General features: G+C 32.9%; 2 protein-coding genes and 1 non-coding gene across 3 annotated transcripts; all 3 read left to right on the top strand.

Annotated features, from left to right (window-relative positions):
• Window positions 1-351: 351 nt before the first annotated feature.
• On the top strand, window positions 352-458 carry LOC128281739 (small nucleolar RNA R71). The gene has a single exon (XR_008272001.1). It is a non-coding gene; the product is annotated as a small nucleolar RNA R71 (small nucleolar RNA).
• Window positions 459-3,584: 3,126 nt separating this feature from the next.
• Window positions 3,585-3,962, top strand: LOC108472027 (uncharacterized). The gene has a single exon (XM_017773554.1). It carries the CDS (start codon window positions 3,585-3,587, stop codon window positions 3,960-3,962), a length of 378 nt encoding a protein of 125 aa, XP_017629043.1.
• Window positions 3,963-15,315: 11,353 nt separating this feature from the next.
• LOC108470872 (cytochrome P450 78A9-like) lies at window positions 15,316-17,980 on the top strand. The gene is made up of 2 exons (XM_017772370.1): window positions 15,316-16,463; window positions 17,112-17,980. The coding sequence occupies exons 1-2, from the start codon at window positions 15,498-15,500 to the stop codon at window positions 17,736-17,738; spliced, it is 1,593 nt and encodes a 530-aa protein (XP_017627859.1). The 5' UTR covers window positions 15,316-15,497; the 3' UTR covers window positions 17,739-17,980.
• The last annotated feature ends 3,337 nt before the right edge of the window (window positions 17,981-21,317 follow it).

Genomic DNA, 21,317 nt, shown 5'->3' with positions numbered 1-21,317 from the left:
AAATGTCCTTCCCCACAATAGACATAGGCTATTTTTTCAAATTAGTTAGGTGGCTGTGCTGCAAAACTATTAGACTCATTAGTAGTAAGATTTTTAAGAATTGAGGATATTGATGATACCTGAGATGGGAGTGAAGTAAGAGCATCTACTTCATGTATTTTGGTGACTCGTCTTCCTGACGTTGCTCGATTGGTTGGCCATTGGTAATTGTTGCTAGCAATCCTCTCAATGATTTCATTAGCCTCATTGTAAGACTTAGAAAAGAAAGCACCATTAGCAGAAGCGTCCACTACCATCCTCATGTGAGCATTAAGACCATTATAAAATGTCTCAAGTTGGATGCAATGTGGGATTCCATGACGAGGGCACTTTCATAGTAACTCTTTGTATCTTTCCCATGCTTCATATAATGATTCATCATCCATTTGTTGGAAAGCAGTGATCTCGTTCCTCAACTTGGCATTTTTGCTAGGCGAGAAATACTTCATAAGGAATCTTTTTGCTAACTCTTGCCATGTGGAAATTGAGTTCGGTGGCAATGAGTTCAACTAGGCTCGAGCTCTGTCCCTCAGTGAATATGGGAACAACTTCAGTTGTAATGCATCTTCGGGTATTCCGGCTAACTTGAAAGAATCGCTCACCTCCACAAATAGTCTTAAGTGTAGGTGAAGATCTTCGGTAGGCATTCCACTAAATTGGCCCACTGTCTGAAGCATCTGGAACATGACTGTCTTCAGCTCAAACTATTGTGCCTCAATTTTGGGTCTCCTAAAACCCAGATTAAGATCATTAAATACTGGCACGGCATACTGTCGTAAAGCTCTATCCCTATCATCAGCAATAAGGATAGGATTTTGAGCAGGGTTTGCTCCATTTCCTTGGATTGGATTTTCGAAATTCATTTCTTCGATCTTTCTCTGATTTGCTTGTCTTCTCTGCTGTCAGAAAGTTCTTTCTATCTCAAGGACTACAGGGAGTAGGTCAATATTCAGTCAATACTCATAAACACCTAAAATAATCACAGAAAAATTAATTAAATTAAAAATTAAACAGAAAAATAAACCAAAATGCAAAACTAACAAATTCACAAATAATGACTTTTTAAAACAGTCCCCAGTAATGGCATCAAAAACTTGGAACGACGAAAATGTGCAAGTGTACACAATCGTAACAAGTAATAAAGTGACAAGTAAATGTCAAGTTATCGTACCCACAGGGACTGTGAAAATGATTATTTATGAATGCAATTTAAAACACTTTGGTGAAGAATAATATTTTGTTGAAGAGGGTGATTAAAAACTAAGATTTTAAACTAAGTAGCTAAAGAAATAAATCTCAAACACACAATTTCAAAATATGATTTAACCAAGATGACATAATTTTGTTGATTTAATTACATTTCTTTAACTTAGAATAATTAAGCTCATGCTTATGCTGTTATGAATAAATTCACGGCAACTCTATAATTTGCTAACTTATGAACATATTCACCTACACAAATCCATTCATCTCTTAACATATCCCTATGTTAATTCAAATGATTAAACAGAATTTAATAAGCAAACATGTTATGGCACATACATACTCATTAAATTGAACTAATCTCTTGCATATCCCTATGTCAATTCAAATGATTAATAAAATCTAAAGAGCATATAAAAGACCCTGTGAGGTAATAAGGTATTCTTATCTTGAAACAGTTTAATCACAATAATCTTGCAAGTTATGCAAGGCAAGTGTATTGCCAGATACATTGCTAACTTAACCTTCAGCTACCTTAGAAGAATAAACATGCACTGATTAAGTATTGTGTCCATTAGTTACAATTTCAATCCATTTAAATAATTAATTCATTAGCTACCTCGCAATTGTAATGCAAGAATAACTAAGGTATGATTTTACTTAATCAAGCATTTTACCGAGGCCTATAACAACATAAACACAATTTTAAAAATTTAAGCGGATGAAATGCAATCAAACCAACACAAATTAAATTCAAGCTAAACTGATTAAATTAACCATTCCAACAACATAAATATTCATAGATATGTTCATCATAACAACAACAAAAATTAAAGGGATAGGGAATAAGAATCAAATCCGGTGTTTTTTCGAGGCTTTGATAAAGTTGCTTCGTTCTTCGTTCTTTTTTGTCCTCGTCGATCAAGGCTTCTATGAACACTCAATTGCTACTCCAAAATGGCTGAATAAGAACCCTTTTCCAAGGGGAGAAATTGGCACAAGAGCAAGAGACTTAAGATGGGAAAATGAGAGGAGAAAGTGAGAGAGGAGAGAAGAGATGTGAATGAATTAAGGTGTGTCTTGAATGATCAGCCAAGGGGGTTTTTATAGCTGAATGTGGCAGCTAAAATTTTCTAAAAATAGCAGCCAAAGAGCCACCCCTTGGCCGGCCATCTATGTGGCAAAGTTGATGGCTTCAACTTTGCTAAATATGGCTTGGGGCAAATCCATAAAGCCACCAATTGTGGAGGGGCTTGAAATCAACATTGACAAGTCTTCAAGAGTTTCTTTGTAAGTTTAATTAATCAGCTAATAAGCTGATTTGAGTCAGCGTTTGGACGGTTTTGGGCTGCCCAATCCTTGGCCAGTTCAGTTCAATCGGTTCGATTCAACTGGACCACATTTTGCATAATTAATTAATAATAATTTATTTAGGCTGGAAATTAATTCGCCTCGATACTTCAAATTGCTTCTCGATTTTGTGCTTCTGGTAGTGTTTGTCGAGCCATTTTTCGTCTTTTGTGCTTCTGGTAGTGTTTGTCGAGCCATTTTTCGCCTTTTGTGCAAATCTGTCGAAAATAACCAAAATTCATCAAAAATAATTATAAAATTAAATAAATTTCAACATGTTCATATTTTAAGTGCACTTTAATTATTTTATAAAAATTAATTATTTTTTTACAAGAATTTAACCGAATTCGCATGAATTTAAGTTTAAAAAGGTATGAAAAAGTGTAAATTTTTGTGTTTCCAATATTCCACCTCTGTTCTCTATAGCGGGTCCTGATAAAATTCTTAGGTGGACACTTCTTCAGATTGTTTCTCTATGCCTATCGCTGGATTAAGGAAGGTTCGTGGAATTCAAGGAAGGATGTTTGGAATTTGCCTTAGAAGTTTTAAGGTCCTCAAAGTGTTCGAGTTTTCATTTTGAAGGTCCTCAAACAATGTTACTTACTCAGTTGGAGCGATCAAGGCATAGAATTAATAGTGATACAAGATGTTCATTATGTGGACACGACATGGAGGATGTTATTCACACTAATAGAGATTGTAATGTAGCGAGAGATGTTTGGTCCTAAATCATTCCACCACAAAAGCAGACCTTTTTCTTTTCAAGTAATTTACAAGATAGGATTGCTTCGAATTTAAAAAAGTCATAATTTTATTTTGAGGAATGTCAATTAGTCGTGCTTTTTTGGTATTGTTGCTTGGCGTATTTGGAAGAATAGGAATCTAGTTTTCAGGGTTTGCCATGGAGTATTGAGAAAATTATGAAAAATGCATATAGTTGGGAAAAACAATACCTTACTACTCACACTGGGGATTTTGGGAGGTAGGGCTCAATGGTGGAAACAATAGAAGTAGAAAGGTGGATTAGATTAAGATCAGATGGAGCTGTTAAGTTTAACATAGGATGTGTTGTCATCGGAGGTGTAAGGATGGACCATAATGGAAATTGGATCTTTGATTTTAATCGTGGGTTGGGAAATTGTTCAGTTTTCGAAGCTGAGCTTTGGGGAATTCTCAATGGTGTGATGTTGATACAAGGAAGAATTCATGACAAAGTATTAGTGCAAACAGAAAACATGAAAATTATTGGGGATATCAAGGAGTCCTTGTTAAAGAATTCAAACTCTACAATAATTAGACACATAGCTCAGCTTCTGCAGCAGATGAAGAGTTGGTGTAACACTCCTAACCATTATCCATCACCGGATTAAGGTTACAGAGCATTACCATACAATCAAAAACATTTAAACTTAACTTCATTCAATGATATAAACAAATCATAAATCAAACATATACATACATACTATCCCTAAATCAAGCCCTCGAGGCCCTAAAAATATCTTAGAAATGATTCAGGACCAATTTGAAATCATTTAAAAAGTCTAGGAAAAAAGTCATAAAATTTTGGAAACAAGGGTCACAAGGTTGTGTGCCTCACACGGCTGAGACACATGCCCGTGTCTAAGGCTATGTAACCTTCGAACTAGGGTCACACGGCCGTGTCCCAACCTGTGTTCTTACCAATGTAACTCTCTAAGTAGGGTTACATGGCCATGTCACACGCTTGTGTTCCAGGCTGTGTAACTCTTTAAGTTTCCCCATACACCCGTGTGCCAGGCCTTGTAACTCACTAACTTGAATACAAAGGAACTCTCAGATGACACACGCTCATGTTGCTAGGCCATGTGCCACGTATGGCTGAGTCACACGTTCGTGTCTCAAGCCGCGTTGACCTAAAATTCACCTAGAATCAGACCATCTCAATACCATATTATGCTTAACTTCTCAAATCATTCATGCACACATTAAAGGAACCTAAATGTAACACCCCTTACCCATATCTGATGCCGGGACATGGTTCGATGTGTTACCTGACTTAACTCAACCAACTGTACAAAATCGGGCGGTAAAATTTTGATAAATTTTAAAACTTTTACTTTCATAAGCAATTAGTTCCTTGAATGGGCTTATGAGGCCCAAAACATACATTTGAGATGATTTAGACTTAACAGAGAATTTAAGAAAAACTTGGTGAAATTCATGCTTTAGGGTTCCACATGCCCGTGTGACTCAGGACACGCCCACATCCTCAGCCCTTGTGCGACACTGACTTTGGGCACGGCCATGACACACGCCCGTGTGGCCTACTCGTGGGCAATACTGACTTATAGACATGGCTATGGCACACGCCCGTGTGGCCTAACCATGGACAATACTGATTTAAAATTTTAAGTGCAAGGGGACACACAGCCATAACACACACCCATGGGGGTGAGCCGTGTGTCACACACGGTCTAAACAAACGCCCGTGCGTCTTACCCGTATGGACAAATTGGGCTATCTTCCAAGCCATTTTGTTACCCAATTCGCCCAACCTACACAAGATAATTTCAATATGCTAATTCCATCCCAAAAGACATCAATTCATCCATAGAAGGACCATCATATACATTTTCCAAAATGAATAATAGCCATTATCTAAGATTAATACAAAATGAAGGGCTTTTATCTTAAGCCAATATACGTAAACAATTCTCAATAATACAACTCCCTAGTCTAGCCCTATACATGCCATAATCAAAAATATAAATCCAACTATACTGAGTATTACGGCTGATAGTGTGACCGATATCTCTAACTCCAGGGGATCCTCGAGCAAAATGGCAGTATTGAAAAAAAAAAAAGGGGAGGAAAGAGAGTAAGCATAAATCTTAGTAAGTTACATATAAATATATATACAACAACAACTTCATCGTTTATTAATTATGGTCATAGCTCAAAGGTAAGTATAAACTGGACTTACTCATTACCATCAACTCAAATCAAATTTTCTAATCGAGCTCATTACTCATGCCTACCAAATAAGTACCTATGACACTTACAACATTATCATACTTTCCTTATTAAATATCTTTCTTAACTCTTAAAGCTGAACCTTTTGGAATACTACCGGATATTCTATAAGCGTCAAACATGGGTTAAGTTGCCACTGTCATGTCCCAGACATGGTCTTACGCTGGCTATCTCCATCGAGGCCGATGCCATGTCCTAGACATAGTCTTACTCTAGCTCTCGTGTATACGTGCTGATGAATGTCCCAGACATGTCTTACACTAGCACGAAACTTAGCCGATGCATGTCCCAGACACGTCTTACACTGGCTAACACTATCGAGGCCGATTCATGTCCCAGACATGTCTTACACTGGCATTCACCTCTACGCCGATGCTGTGTCCCAGACGTGGTCTTACACGGGCTATCATGATGCGGCTGATGCATGTCCCAAAAACATCTTACACTAGCCCTCGTCTCAATACCAATGCCATGTCCCAGACATGGTCTTATACTGGCTCTCACATAACCCCATGTCATGGCATGAATATCCGGTTTCTTTCCTAGGGTTCTTACTGGATCTTTCGACTTTCTCAATCATAAATTCGTATACTTAGTTCCAATTCTAGAAATTTATGCTATATCAAATCAATAACAATCAGACACATGCATTAATAATATAGTTGTATTATTTACATACAACTTACCTGGGTTTACAAAAAGTACTTGACTAGTCGACTTAATCGGATTGCTTGGCTTTGCCCCCGTCTAGGCTGGATTTTCGCAAATCTTGATCTATAATAACAAAATGCACTCATTCAGTAATTAAACACATTAGGCTATCTAAAATTTACATCTTTAGTAAAATGACCATTTTGCCCCTAGACTTTAGCAAAATTACCATTTTACCCCCATGCTCAAATTTTGATTTTTATCAAAATTCTTCGTATTTCAAGCCTAGATAAAATATTTTTACTACTAGAGAAACCCCAAATTCTCACTATTTCACACACTTATTACTTAATTTGCAACTTATGCAAAATAGTCCCTTTAGGTGTTTTCATGCTAACACCCTTCATAAAAGTTGTTTATAACACAACTAGGACTCGTATTCCTCCATAAAAACTCAGCATATACCACAAATACATCCATGGAAAAATTCTAAACTCTTGACCATTTTGTAAGATATCACCCTCATTTGAAAGCTCATGCTTCAAGGGCCTCAAAAGTGTAAAAATCTTGAAGAAAACTAATTAAAATCACTTACTTATGAGTGCTTTAAGTTGCTGTAGATTTTTGAGCTTTCAAACCTTAATATTTGATGATAATTTCGGTGAAGAAAGAAGATGGAGAAGAAGAAAATGATAGCTAGGCTTTTAGGCATTATTTTATCACCAAATCATAACATCATCTACCTAATACTTTGACTATTGGTTTAAAATCCATCACATGGCAAGCCAACACTATTAAAAAGGGTGTAATTTCCCTTTAAAATCCCTAGATTTTGATTTTCTAGCTATTTAACACATTTGGGTACTAAAATGTAACTTTTTCCCTTTTTGCGATTTAGTCCTTTTTCGCAATCGGGCTTGAAAATATTAAAATTAACTCACCAAATTTTTCATGCACTAATATAATCGTGCTATAACCTCATAAAAATAATTTTTCTATCTTCGAATTTGTGGTCTCGAGACCACTATTTCGACTAGGCCCTAAATCTGGTTGTTACACTAAACATCACTTAAACACATATCAAAGTACCATTTCAATGTTTTAACACAACTAACTAATATGCCATTCAAAGGCACCTCAATCAACAACTAAATATTACCTATCTAAACATGTCAATTATGCCATACTTCAATCATCAAATTCTAGTTCAACATTTACCTAAAACATGCCACAAATTTTACCATTAACACATCATTTCAAACATACCATAAGAACCATTCAAATATGCATAGTAGCATAACCAAGTTGACACAATTTGATAAAGCATCCAAAAGGTGCCAAACCAATATAGCATCCATAACTTATATAAGCCAATTCACCAACTAAACATTCAACAAAATGACATTACAATTCAACCTATACATTCCATTATAACCTTGGCCAAAACATTCAAAAACTACCGATATTTATGCTAGATAGTGTGATAAATCTCTGATGAGCTTCCAAACCAATCAAGCTTCCAATAATCTATAAAACATAGGAAAGAAACTATGTAAGTAATTAATGCTTAATAACTTTGTATAGATCAAAACATAACTTACCATTTCAATTTGCATAATTTAAAGCATAAGTACATTAAATTCCAAACCATAAGCTTGTTATAAGCCTATACATCACCATCAATTCACAAGTTAGCACATTTGTACATAAACTCATTTGAACTCACCATATGATAAGCCATTTTCCATATAAAATACATCATTTGATTCATGCATCTTTTTCATAAGCTTATGCATAATTCCATTTGAAAACTTATCATTTCAATTCCTTTCCTTACCCGTTGAACCATCTAAAATTTCATCAGATACTCGGGAAAACTCACACAAAGTGTCTTTACATAACCGTAACCTTTCCTTTACATCATTGCTCACACAAGCTATGAAATTGGCATGCTCACATGAGTTGTGGGTCAAAATGTAAGCTACACGATGTTGCTCACACGATCTGTGTAGTATCCGCAACAAATGCAAGACCTCGCCATCGGTAAAACATTCAAGACCAACACCTGAAACATGAAATCCCTAATGATATGTCATTTGTATCCTACGAATTCTTAAGGTTCAACCGGGGCTCGATAATAGTCATAGCACTGATTTTTTCATACGTTGATCAATTTACATTATAAATAACATAATAACATATGATTTGAAATAACATCAATACGATAATCATTTATACGAACTTACCTCAACAACTAGGGACATGAAGGTAAATCGGGCTAATCCGTAGCTTTTGCTTTTCGTCAATCTAGGCTCTTACATGGTTTATCTTGATCTAAATAGATAATTATATTTAATTAAGTACTTCAATTAACCTTAAACATTCAATTCAATCCACATTTTACCTCTAACATTTTAACTTTTTTACAATTTAGTCCTTAAGCTTATAACTTAAAATCTAATCATTTTAATCTCAATCTATGTTAACCAAATATGCAAGGGACCTTGAAACAACCCATGTTTATCATCATTTCACGTTAAAACCATAGAATTCATAACTTTAACAATTTAGTCCCTAATTTTCAAAATTAATAAAAAATCTCTTTGTAAAACTTTTTTATTTATCAACAAAGATTCATAATATAGCATTTAACATCAAAAACCATTTAAGAACATTGTTGGCATAACCCTCAACCTTTAACAATTTTACAAATTAACCCTCGGGGTAGCTAGATTAAGCTAAAACAACCTTAAAACATAAAAATCATTAAAAAAGGGCTCGAAATCACTTACATGTAATAAGCTAACTTGACCGAATATTCAAAGCATAAAAATGGCTTCCTCTTTCCTTTATTTCAGTAGAGAAAAATAATGTAGAAGATGATACCATTTTTTTTTTTACTTATTTTTAGTTTAAGTTAATTGATCAAATTACTATTTTAACCTTAGTTTTTAACTTTAAAAATCACTTAAACTATGTCCATATATGTCCACTGACTTTAGAATGGTACAATTACCATTTAATTCCATTCACTTTAAAGTTTCATAGCCATTTGACCCTTTTAACTAATAGAACTTAGCTTTTACACTTCTTACGATTTAGTCCTTTTTACTTAATTAATCAAGCAAACATCAAAATTTCTTAATGAAATTTTAATACGACCTTACTAAAATTCCATAGACATTAAAATAATAATAAAATAATAATTTACTCGCCGAATTTGTGGTTTCAAAATCACTATTCCAGTTTCACTGAAACGAGCTATTACAGTTGGTCTCTTTAATATATCCCTAGGGAAGAAAATAAGGAAGCTGATCGCATTGCCAAATTGTCGCTCAATAGTGGGGAAGGTTTACAAATATTTGCGCTCCTCCCTTTGAGTCTTTGTAGTGTATAGTAAAGTTTCTTATTTCATTCACCAAAAAAATGCATTGATAGAGAATAGAGTGGAAGAAAGATTGTATATTCACTGGGAAATAAGGATTCAAATATAACTTGTAAAGAAGAAATAAAAAATTTAGAAATAAAAAAATAAAACAGTAAAAAATTGAAAACAAAGAATAAATAAAAGTAATAAATAAATAGAAATTAGAAAAAAAAACAATGTGGAAGATGGAACTAGTAAACCAATGGATATGATGGATAGATGAATAAGTGTCCAATTAAACCATTTAATATAAATATCAACAAACTCAATTAATGGCTCTAATCAACCTTCCAAGAAATAATCCTTAGCAAATTGAAGGATGAAGAATGAATTCTCAAGACTTCTTATAGAAAATCGAGAAGAAAACTACTTCTAAAAATCACAATAAACAAATCTTACACAAAGAAATTAACTCCCATAGTTGAAAACTTTATTCATGAAAACCATTGTATCTCTAATGAACAATGAAAAGACCTTTATATAAGCTAGCTTAATTACATTCAAATGAAACTCTAAAGTATAATGGAACTCTAATTAATCTAAACAAGAAATAGTTTTAAAGTAAATTTTGCTTGTTTGACTAAGAAACATAAAACTCCTTGACAACTTAAAATACTTAAAGAATATCTAAAATTCGAAATAAATAAATAATAAAATGGTCATAACTTGAGCTCCCAAACTCGAAATTGAGTAATTCAAAGTGCATTGTGTAGTTAAGAAATAGATTTTGAATGCCATGCAGACATCTCAACCCAGAAAATGCCTGAATCTCATTTAAAAAGCCGTTACAAGTCGGTTGATTTTTCAAACTTGAAATTTGACAGATTCAGTGAATGAAATTTAATAAATTTCATCCTATTCGTACGTGCATATATCACGCATGTTTGAATTTGAAGAAAACATTATTAAAAAAATAAACCATAAACTCTAAACATGAATTATAAAATAAACATGAAAAATATAAAAAAGAAAATTCTTAAATCAACCCATGAAACAACAAATCAGACAAATTTTGTGAAAGATGTTCATCAAAGCCTAAAAACAAAAATCAATAACCATTTAGCAATATTATATATATATATATATATATATATATATATATATTCGATTCTTTTATGTCACTCTCCCATTTATAAATGCTAAAAAAAAAAGAAAAACAATCGAGATTGTGGCAATTATTAGATAAAATTAAGGTTTATTTGGGTTATGCTGGCATATGCTATTGAAGACTATTTTGAATGAAGCACTTTGGTTTTTAATATTCTCCACTTGAAAAAAAAAAATAACCTCCTCATACTTTCCATAAGTTACCTATGAAAACTGAAAACCCTTCTTTTGGAGATTTATATTGATATTCTATTTCTATATTATAATTCATATAAAGTTGTGCAACTTTGAAGGCCAGGATTATATATATTATTTGCATATGTCCGAGTTCTAAGGTTTTGATTGCTGCAATGTGGCTGATAGAAAGAGATATTTTTGAAGGTAAGAAATCATTGGAAGATGGCGCAGCTTGTTTCTTGTTTAATTAGGGTTCTAAAGGCTAGAGGGCGTGATATAGGCGCACTATTAAGCCAAAATGCGAAAGTTGAGGAACCACCTTTGCTTTGGTCTTGGCATGTCCTTCTTGAGTGCAAGACATGTAGATAAAAGCTTGTAATGACATCATGATTTCATTCAACTCTTCATATTTCAAATACTTAATTACATCAATTTGAAGTAATTTGGGTGGGATAGTTTTGGTTTGTGATGTGTGGCTGGAATTCTTTTGGGTTTAGGTTTTTAAAGTTTTTAATTGAAGTGTTTTTTAGAAGAATTGTTTTGTATTCAAGTTATTTAGATTTATCAATCAAATTTTTGGGATCAAGTTATTTCTGAGCTTTTTCATTTAAATTTGACATTTAGATTCAAATCATGTTGTGTTTATGATTTAGATGATTTCTAACTTTGAATTGAATATATTTATATTGTTAATTTTTTACGATGAAATCAAAATTAATTGGATTTGAACTTTAGTTAATTGGGTTACAATTTTGGTTAGGGACATAGTTAGAGATTGTGTGACTTGAATCTCATCACTTGTTAAAGAAATAAATATAGTAACAAAATAAGGGGATTTGTGTGACCCGAACCCTATCGCTTGTTGAATTAAATATATTGTACTCTATGTTGATGATATTCTAGTAATTGGCAATCAACTTCAAGGTGTTGAGCATATAATTGAGGCTCTCTCTAATCAATTTTCACTAAAGATTTAGGTTCGCTTCACCATTTTCTTGGTATTGAGGGTGTTCTGTTCTACTGATGGTTTCTTGCTTTCTCAACACAAATACACAAATGATTTATAACAAGAGGTTGACATGCACAACTGTAAAGGAGTTTCTATGCCTATGACTTCTACCGTTGTTATCGATCCATCTCCCAATGACTCACTTGTTGACAATTCTCTCTATCGGCGGATCATTGGTAAATTTCATTACCCGCCCTGATATTGCCTATGTTATAAGCAAGTTATCACAAGCTATACATCAACCGTTTATGTCCTATCGGATTGCTCTCAAACGACTTCTTCGTTATCTCTATGCTACCTCTTCTTATTGTCTTCAAATTGCCAAAGCACCCGATCTACGCCTATTTGCATATTCTGACTCTGATTGGGTTGGTGATCCTAATGGTCGCATACTTCAACAACCAAATATATAATCTATTTTGTCAACTCTCCTCTTTCATGGTCTTCGAAGAAGCAATGCTCGGTTTCTTGCTCATCAACAGAGGCTGAATATGGAGTTGTTGCCCCAACTGTGTGGGAGACCAACCGGCTTACCCACCTACTTCATGAACTTCGTGTTCCACTTACAGCAGTTCCTCAAGTTCTCTGTGACAATTTAAGCACATCTTACATTTGTGCCACTCTAGTGTTCCACAACCGCATGAAACACGTGGTCATTGACTTTCACTTTGTTGGTGAACAAGTTCAGAATAAAACACTTGAAGTTAAACATTTGCATGCAACTGATCAAGTTGCGGATCTTCGAACAAAACCGTTGCCTCGAGCTTCCTTCAATCACCATTTTCCAAGTTAGGCGTGGTTGACATCGACGCAAACTTGGGGGAGCGTAATGACAACCATTGACTTAGTCCATAACAACAATTATTTTGTTTTGATTTCTTCTTGTTATTCTTTTGAATTTCCTTCATTTTATTTCAATTTTTTTTCTTTTTGGTATTATCTTTGTGGTTTCATGAGCTATGTAACCTCTATAAATAGCTACCAAAATGTCAATAAACTTATCTACTCCTTTCTCACCATTGGCATACCTTGTCCATGAACGTCATTGTTGCAGATAACGGAACTTTCTCATTTGTAACATTTCATTTCTCATGTAAACCTATATATGATTTTGCATGTAAAAGGGAAATAGAGCTTTCTTTGCCAAATAAATTAACCCGAAAAGCAGAGTATGGAAATTAGAGAAACAGAAATATAGAACAATTTTAAGTTAATGAAAACTTCAGAAACCTAAGAAAAAAAAATAAGAGTTTCGATTTGGAAATATAAGAAATATGACAACCAAAATTTTCATTTAAAAAAAGTCATAAAGCTTATAAAATTAGAATAAAATAGACTCCATGGATATAACGTCCAAATGACAAAATTGGATTGGGTTTCAAACCACAAACTTTTTTTTTTTTAATAGAAAATTAGAGCGAGATAACATGATAGATAGGATATCACCAAATTAAATAATTAAACCTTAACCTGAAACAAATCTAACACAAGATTTGATTTGCTTTAAAACATCTAAGACTCCCAATAATCAGCATTAATTTTGACCACCTGGTACCAACACTGTCCTATGGGATTGAAAATGACAACAATGTCATTGAACAAAAATATTAATAATAAAAACACCAAATGACAAGAATGTCCCTTGATGTTAAGGGCCCATGATTGAGACCAAACAATAGGGGAAAAGGCTATTTATATAATAGAAATACACCCTTTCTTTTTATGACAGCCACCTTAAATAGACGCGTGGAGTGATGTAGAAATGGATGGGGGCATTGCGCATTGGAGTGAAGTGAGAGAGTGCATGGAACACGTGGTGTAATCGGAGCAAGGTGGTCGACGTGGAGTTGAGGTAGAGGCGAAACCGGGTTAGTGCCCAAATCCCATGCCAAAGATCTCGTGGGTTCATTTGAGAAGACACACGTACGATAGCATCGTCACCAGACATGTGTTGTTCATAATAATAATAATTTACTCGGCTGCTGTTTAAGATTTTTCCGCCATCATCAACTTGACAGATCTTTATGCGTGCTTCATAATTTTTTTTTGCTTTCAGGCTGGGTCACTCTCACTTTCATGTACATGTCCATTAACTTCCCCGTTCATTTGCAAATTGAAAAACCCTTTAAACTTTTTATTAGGTAAAAGTATATTTGAGTTACTTATAAAAGAGTCAATTTATATTTTAAATTTTATTTATTTTTATTATTAAAAATCGATCACTGTATATTAACATGAGGTAAACATGACATATCTCATGTAATTGTCTAGTTATTTTATTAAGAAGGTTAATTTTAAATAATAAAAATAGATGAAAATTTTAAATAAAAAAATTAATTTATTTTTTAATTTAATATGAAAACATTAATTCATTTATTTTTAAGGGGCTGGAATATACTATTGATCGGAAAGGATGGCAACTTTGCTAGGTGTCTATGATATGGACTCAGCTTGGCCTAGGTTGTTCTAAACGCCAGCTGAATTGCGAGTGGGGCATGGGTTCCTCGAATCTCTGTTTTCCGTTATTTATGCTAGTGGCGGCGGACATTCATGTTTCAATCCTTAACTTTTCCCTTTGTTTTTATTCATGTCCATTATAGAGTTATATTTATTTTCTCATAATCACGTTAGATTATGATTAGATTTTTAAACAAAGGAACAGCTTTCTTAAATTTACTTTTTATATTTATGAAATCTTGGTTCAGAAAATATCCACATCTTTACGGCTCTTTCTTTGTGAAGTTAATAACTTTTTTTTCTTAATTATAAAATTTTAATTTTTGGATAGTGGCTGCTAGACATGATTGTAGATTGAGGTTATTTGTTAAAACTCAAGAGTTAGTTAAATTTTTGGGGATTTAGTTAAAATTATTAGGCCCAAAAATAAATTTAAATAAAAATTAGACTTAGTTCAGATTTAAACATTCAATATTTGAGTCTAATACAAATTATTTTAATTTAATTTAAATCTATGATAATATATACTATAATAATATAAAGATTAAAAAGTGATAAGACGTCTATATATAAAACTTTAGTAAAAGATGATATATTAAATTAAAAAGTACACAAATATTTGTAAAAAAATAAAAATAACAAGTACTAAAATAAATTTAAGTTAACTATTTATAAATATAGAAAGAATCAGACAAAATTTTAAATTTATATTTTAAGTCGAGTAAAACTTAAATAAATATAAAATATAATAAAATCAAGCTTAAATCCATCCTAACATGACTCATGAATACCTTTAATAAATACTTCTCTCAACAATATTATTACAATATTATTACAAAATTTTAAAACTTGAACCTAAATTCTCTACCTAAAATTCAAAATTCAATATTATTACAATATTTCTAGTAATGAACCTAACACATTAGCTGAGTTATTTTATTACTCCGCAAAAACCTCTATATAAACAGACCTCCCATTTCTTAGTTTAACTCCAAAAACGGAAACCTTGATTCTTCATATTCTATACAAACAAACATTACCTCCCCCGCCCCAGTTTCCTCCTTCATGGAAACCAAAACTGATTGTTTCTGGGTTTTGTTTCTTGCCTCCAAATGCAAAACTTTCTCTTCCTCAAACACCATTTTGCTTCTTCTTTCCCTTTGCATGGCTTGGTTGGCCATGGCCCTCTGGTTCTGGTTCTACCCTGGAGGCCCTGCTTGGGGTAAGTACTATAGGCTGCGCCAAAAAAGAACCACAAAAACCATTATTCCAGGGCCACGAGGGTTCCCGGTTCTCGGAAGCATGGACCTCATGGTAAACCTGGCTTACCGCAAGCTTTGTTCTGCAGCCATATGTTTTAGTGCCAAGCGACTCATGGCCTTTAGCTTGGGTGATACACGGGTTATCATTACATGCAACCCTGATGTGGCCAAAGAGATACTCAACAGTTCTGTTTTTGCTGACCGTCCAATGAAACAATCAGCATACAGTCTAATGTTCAACAGAGCCATCGGTTTCGCTCCTTACGGTGTTTACTGGCGAACCCTAAGAAGAATTGCAGCGACGCATCTTTTTTCGCCTAAACAAATTATCTCCACCGCCTCACAGAGGCTTGATATTGCCTCCCAAATGGTGTCTATGATAGCAAGTCGCGGTGGGGAGTTCACTGTACGTGATATACTAAAGAAAGCGTCCCTTAACAACATGATGCGCTCGGTGTTTGGGTGTAATTATCAACTGAGTTCGTCAAATTGTGAAACCGAAGAACTGAGCCGGCTCGTTGAAGAAGGTTACGAGTTACTAGGGAAGCTCAATTGGTCTGATCATCTCCCATGGCTTGGTGGTTTGGACCTTCAAAAAATCCGGCATCGATGCTCGAGACTTGTTCCCAAAGTGAACAAGTTCGTGAAAGGAATCATTGAAGAACATAAGCTCAAAAGCGGGGAAAGAAACCATGATTTCGTGGACGTTTTACTTTCTCTAAGTGGAACGGATAGGCTCTCCGACAACGATATGATTGCCGTTCTTTGGGTAAGCAACAAGGCTTTGGAGTTATTGCCTCTTGGAAATTAATTAACTAAATTTATTTTTTAACTTATAGCACCATCTAAAAACAACTTTTTAGTCATCCCCATCCAAATAAATTTAATCCTTATATCTTCCAACTTTTAAATTAAAACTTCACATAATTATGTTGACTTTTATAATTTTTTTAAAAACTAATCATTTATTTTTCATTAAAGTAAATTTATTATTATGTAATAAAATTATAGTATTTAGTTTTTTTTATTGGTAGAGTGCCATTAATAATATTTTATATTCGTAAGCAAGCATCTTAATTTAAAACTTTAATTATTTACTCTTTTGTAAACATCATGCAAGAGAAAATGAAGCCTCATTTATATAACCTTAAAAATTATCTTAACATAATTTAATTTTTTATTTGCATTTTTTTCTCTTGCATGTTATTTTCTAAAAACCAACAACACAAAAGGAGGAATAATTATTATAGAAAAAATATCAAAATGAGTTGATGATTGGGGATCATTTTGTTGATTAGATTCCTCTAATATATACACACATTGTGTTAAGCTTTTCAGCCAAACGTACACATATTATTCGCTGTGCTTATAATTTAATACCTTTCTAATTGTCCTAATCATTGCTTTCATTACGCAGGAGATTATATTTAGAGGCACCGACACGGTGGCTGTTTTAATGGAGTGGATACTAGCAAGAATGGTACTCCACCCTGAAGTTCAATCAAAGGTACAGGGTGAGCTTGATGAAATCGTCGGAAAATCAGGGCCGTTGACGGAACCAGACGTTCAATCAATGGTTTACCTACAGGCTGTGGTGAAGGAAGTTCTGAGGTTGCACCCACCTGGTCCACTTCTATCATGGGCCCGTTTGTCAATCATTGACACAACCATTGATGGACATCACGTGCCAGCTGGGACCACTGCCATGGTTAATATGTGGGCCATAACAAGGGACCCAGATGTTTGGGTGGACCCACTCAAGTTCATGCCTGAGAGATTCGTGTCCAAGGACAGTGGTGACGTGGAAGTAGTGTCAGTGTTGGGGTCTGACCTCAGGCTGGCGCCATTCGGCTCAGGCCGTAGGGCTTGCCCTGGAAAGACTCTGGGTCTGGCAACCGTGACCTTTTGGGTGGCCTCTTTGTTGCATCAGTACGTGTGGGTGCAATCAGATGAGAACCCTGTCGTTGATCTCTCTGAAATGCTTAGGCTCTCATGCGAAATGGCTAACCCACTTAAGGTCAAAGTGCACCCGAGGCTCAGATAAAAAAGAACAGGACCAAATCAATAAGTGAAGAGATAATCATAATATGGTCGAGATAAAAATGTAAATTTAGCCAGCTCGTGGTCTCTAATCTCTATATATTAATCTTAATATTGCTCTTTTTTTTTCTTTTATCTTTGACCAATACATAGCTGTTATATGAATGATCTAGCAATAAGCAGATAGCAACAATGCTTAAATTGTAGTAACTATTTTGTTTAAATGGTAGACTTGAAATATATATATATTGCTTAGCATGCTTTAAATTTATTAAGTAACGACATACACGGAGAATATTAATATAAATATTGAAAAATTTATTAAGAAGGGTCTAGTGTAATGGTAAGACATATTGTATTTTTAAGGGATGATGTTGATTTTAATTTTGGAATTAACATTGTTGGAAGTAATAGCTACAAATTTTAGACATGAATAGTAAAATGAATATAATTTTTTTGAAATATTTAAGACATAATAAATGTGAGATAGTTTTGCTTATAAATCCCACATTGGATTAATATTGTTGGGTAAAAGTACGATGCAATCTCCTCTATTAGGAGTTAGATTACGTTTTGCCTTTTCTATGTAAAAATTATGCAAAGTAATATATGTATGTTAGGTTAAAAAGTAAATTGAACATTTCTTTTAAAAATTTCATCATTTTGTATTGTTAAAAATTAGTGTGGCTGACAGAATAACTGGACAGTGACATATGGTATGCCACGTGTATCTCATGTTGGCATACAGGGACCAATTTTCCTGTAAAAGAAAATTGGTCCTTTCTTTTAATATTTTCATTACTTTGTACTGCTAAAAACTGTCACGGTTAATAAAATAATCAGGCAATGACACGTGATATGTCACGTGTATTTCATGCTGAAATACATGAGCTAGTTTTAACAGTAAAAATAGATTAAATTTTTAATAGAAAAATTAATTTACTTTTTAATCTAACGTATAAAAAATAATTTATTCATTTTTTAATATAATGATCAAATTTCAGTATGACTTTTAATACATGGATCTCTATTATATTTTTACCATGATTTTTCCCGTGAAGTATGTTTGAAGATAATTTTGAAAATATAACATTTTAAAAAATAAATAGAATACATATCTGTATCTGAGCCTCTGTATTCAAATTCAAAGAGCATACAAGCAATGTTTCCATGGCAGTGGGCCAGGAAAATATGATGCGGACATGACAATTCAGTAAAAGGAAGTCTTCACGTTATTGCAGCAAATAGTTAGATTTAATTAGTAAAACAAAACAACAGGTCTGCAGTTTTTGTCGATGGGACTTTGATTTTTAAAACTCCAGGGAGAAGTGAAAGTGGACAACACTGTGCATTTCAAGAATCGACTTAATTATACATACGACGACGAAATGTGTATCCAAAAAGGACTAATTATACTATCCTTTGACAGCGGAAAGGCTGCGCCAATTATACAAATATCGAAAAGATAAAAATGGGGTAGGTGATGAAGCAGCAGCTAAAATGGCGGAACATCCATTGGTTGCTTATCTATCCGGTTCTCAGTATAATAAGGATAAGCTTAAGTTTCAGCTCTTCACGCAGATAAAAAATCGATACTCCATTGTTGTTAGACGGTATTCAACAGCTTTTACTCTTAGCTATAAACTTGTTAGCAGTAATGAAAATTTTGTCATTCACATCATTGTATTTGTATGGATGGAACATTTCCTTTGCTTTTCCATTATTAATAATAATAAAATTATATCAAAAGCCGACCTTTTTATTAATAAATTAAACAAAGTAAAAGGACAAATAAATGAACTAACTGTCAAAAGGAAAACACGAAATGAAAACCCTTAGTCATGGGATTTCGATTGGCGGATGCTCAAACAAAACATTAACAATACTGAGTAGAGAGTAATCAAAACAAGAAATGGGGTCTTCAAATAGCAAATCTCCACTGTCTTTCAAAGAGAATCAACAGTTTTATAGTGAGTCATGAAGACAACAGTATTATGTAGCCGCCGCTTCTACCAACGACGGAGCTTCTTCAACCCATAAGCCATCCTCATCTCGACTTAAACCCTCTTGCACCATTGCATATGTTGTTTTGTTTCGAAATGGCGTATTATTTTATTTTTAAACATAACTATTAAAAAAAAGTAAAAATATAGATTTTTATCATAAAATGAATTCTAAATGCTTTTTTATATAACTACTAAAAATATAAAATTACCATGTAATATTTGTATGTTTGTTGTATAAATAAAGTTGTGAATTCTATGTTAGGTTGATGCATTCTGGCTTGAATTTGATAATTGCTTTCATATTAGGGATTAAATTTTTTTGTTTAAATTGATCATTGATATTAATAATTGTTTCTATATTGAGATCTAATTCAATCAATTAAAATATATTTAATCATTCAACTTGGCTTTAGTTAAACAAAGTAGTCTCTCTAATGACACTGTTAAATTTTTAAAATTTAGCAAATCATTTGCTGACATATGTATAGAATATTAACAAGGTTTTGTGATATAATATATATTTTAAATAGATTTTAATTGAATGAATTTTTAATTAAGAAAATACAATTAGGGACTAACCTAGACCAAAAAAAATTAGACTCCAAAGTAATCAATTGCCATGTTCAAATCTAAAAAATTGCATTACCCCTTCTATATTTCTTTCAAAAAGTGATCAAGGGGTGGTAACTCATATAACAAGAGAAGATTTTGCACAGAGTTCTATTATTATTAAGATCAAATTAAGACAATGTGAACATGAATCTATCCAACATTCATGAAAATAGTAGTGATTCAAGATTATACCTCCGTAACGGAGCAATGCGGTTACTTGGGCAGAGTATGTCAATTGTAAGGCAATGGTGGATTTGGCAACAAATGTTCACACCTTGCTTCATTGTCATTTGTAACTTATATCCAAATAAGCCCTTATCCAATTAAGCCATTATTATATAATAAACTCTCTTATAACATATACCCTTTATAACAATTTTTCCTATAACAACAATAGTCATAACCTATAAAATAAACTCTTTACTAAATTAATTATCTATAACAACATGTTATCTCAAATTTTATTAAACTTAATTTTATTTCTAAGTGAAATAAAAATAATAAATTTTAGTTAAGATACCATTTTAATAAAATATTTAAAATTTACATAAAATTACATTCATCATATTTTATAAATAAAAATAAACTTTAATAAATGAAATAACGTTTGTAAATTTTATTAAAGATATTATTTAAATCTCACTAATTAATAATATTATTAATATTATAGTTTTTTTAATTTGAAAATTAGAAAACATTAAATATGATCTAAATTTCAAATGTTATTATAAATAAAAGTATTATTATAAGTGTATAATAGGCCCTATATAACATCCAAAATTTGGTAGGATACTAAAAATGGGTTAAACAAAAGCATGATATTGTCCCTTAAATTGTATTTTTAGAATTTCTAACATTTAATATTGTGTAAATTTGAATTTGATGTTTCTTTCTCGTATTTCCATTTACTATAAATCTTTAGTTTTGATCTACATCTCATATAAAGCTTTAACTATTAAATTGAA

This window comes from Gossypium arboreum, chromosome 1 (genome assembly GCF_025698485.1).
Source record: "Gossypium arboreum isolate Shixiya-1 chromosome 1, ASM2569848v2, whole genome shotgun sequence".
Lineage (NCBI taxonomy): Eukaryota > Viridiplantae > Streptophyta > Magnoliopsida > Malvales > Malvaceae > Gossypium > Gossypium arboreum.
Note: the sequence above shows the minus strand (reverse complement) of the source record. Positions and strands in the feature narration are given on the sequence as shown.

What these genes read in the sequence shown, in the direction of transcription:
- LOC108470872 (XM_017772370.1), top strand. Translation starts at nt 15,498, where the DNA reads ATGGAAACCAAAACTGATTGTTTCTGGGTTTTGTTTCTTGCCTCCAAA. An exon ending in ATATGATTGCCGTTCTTTGG is followed by an intron (nt 16,464 to 17,111) that starts GTAAGCAACAAG and finishes TTCATTACGCAG; the next exon opens with GAGATTATATTTAGAGGCAC.
- LOC108472027 (XM_017773554.1), top strand. Translation starts at nt 3,585, where the DNA reads ATGGTGGAAACAATAGAAGTAGAAAGGTGGATTAGATTAAGATCAGAT.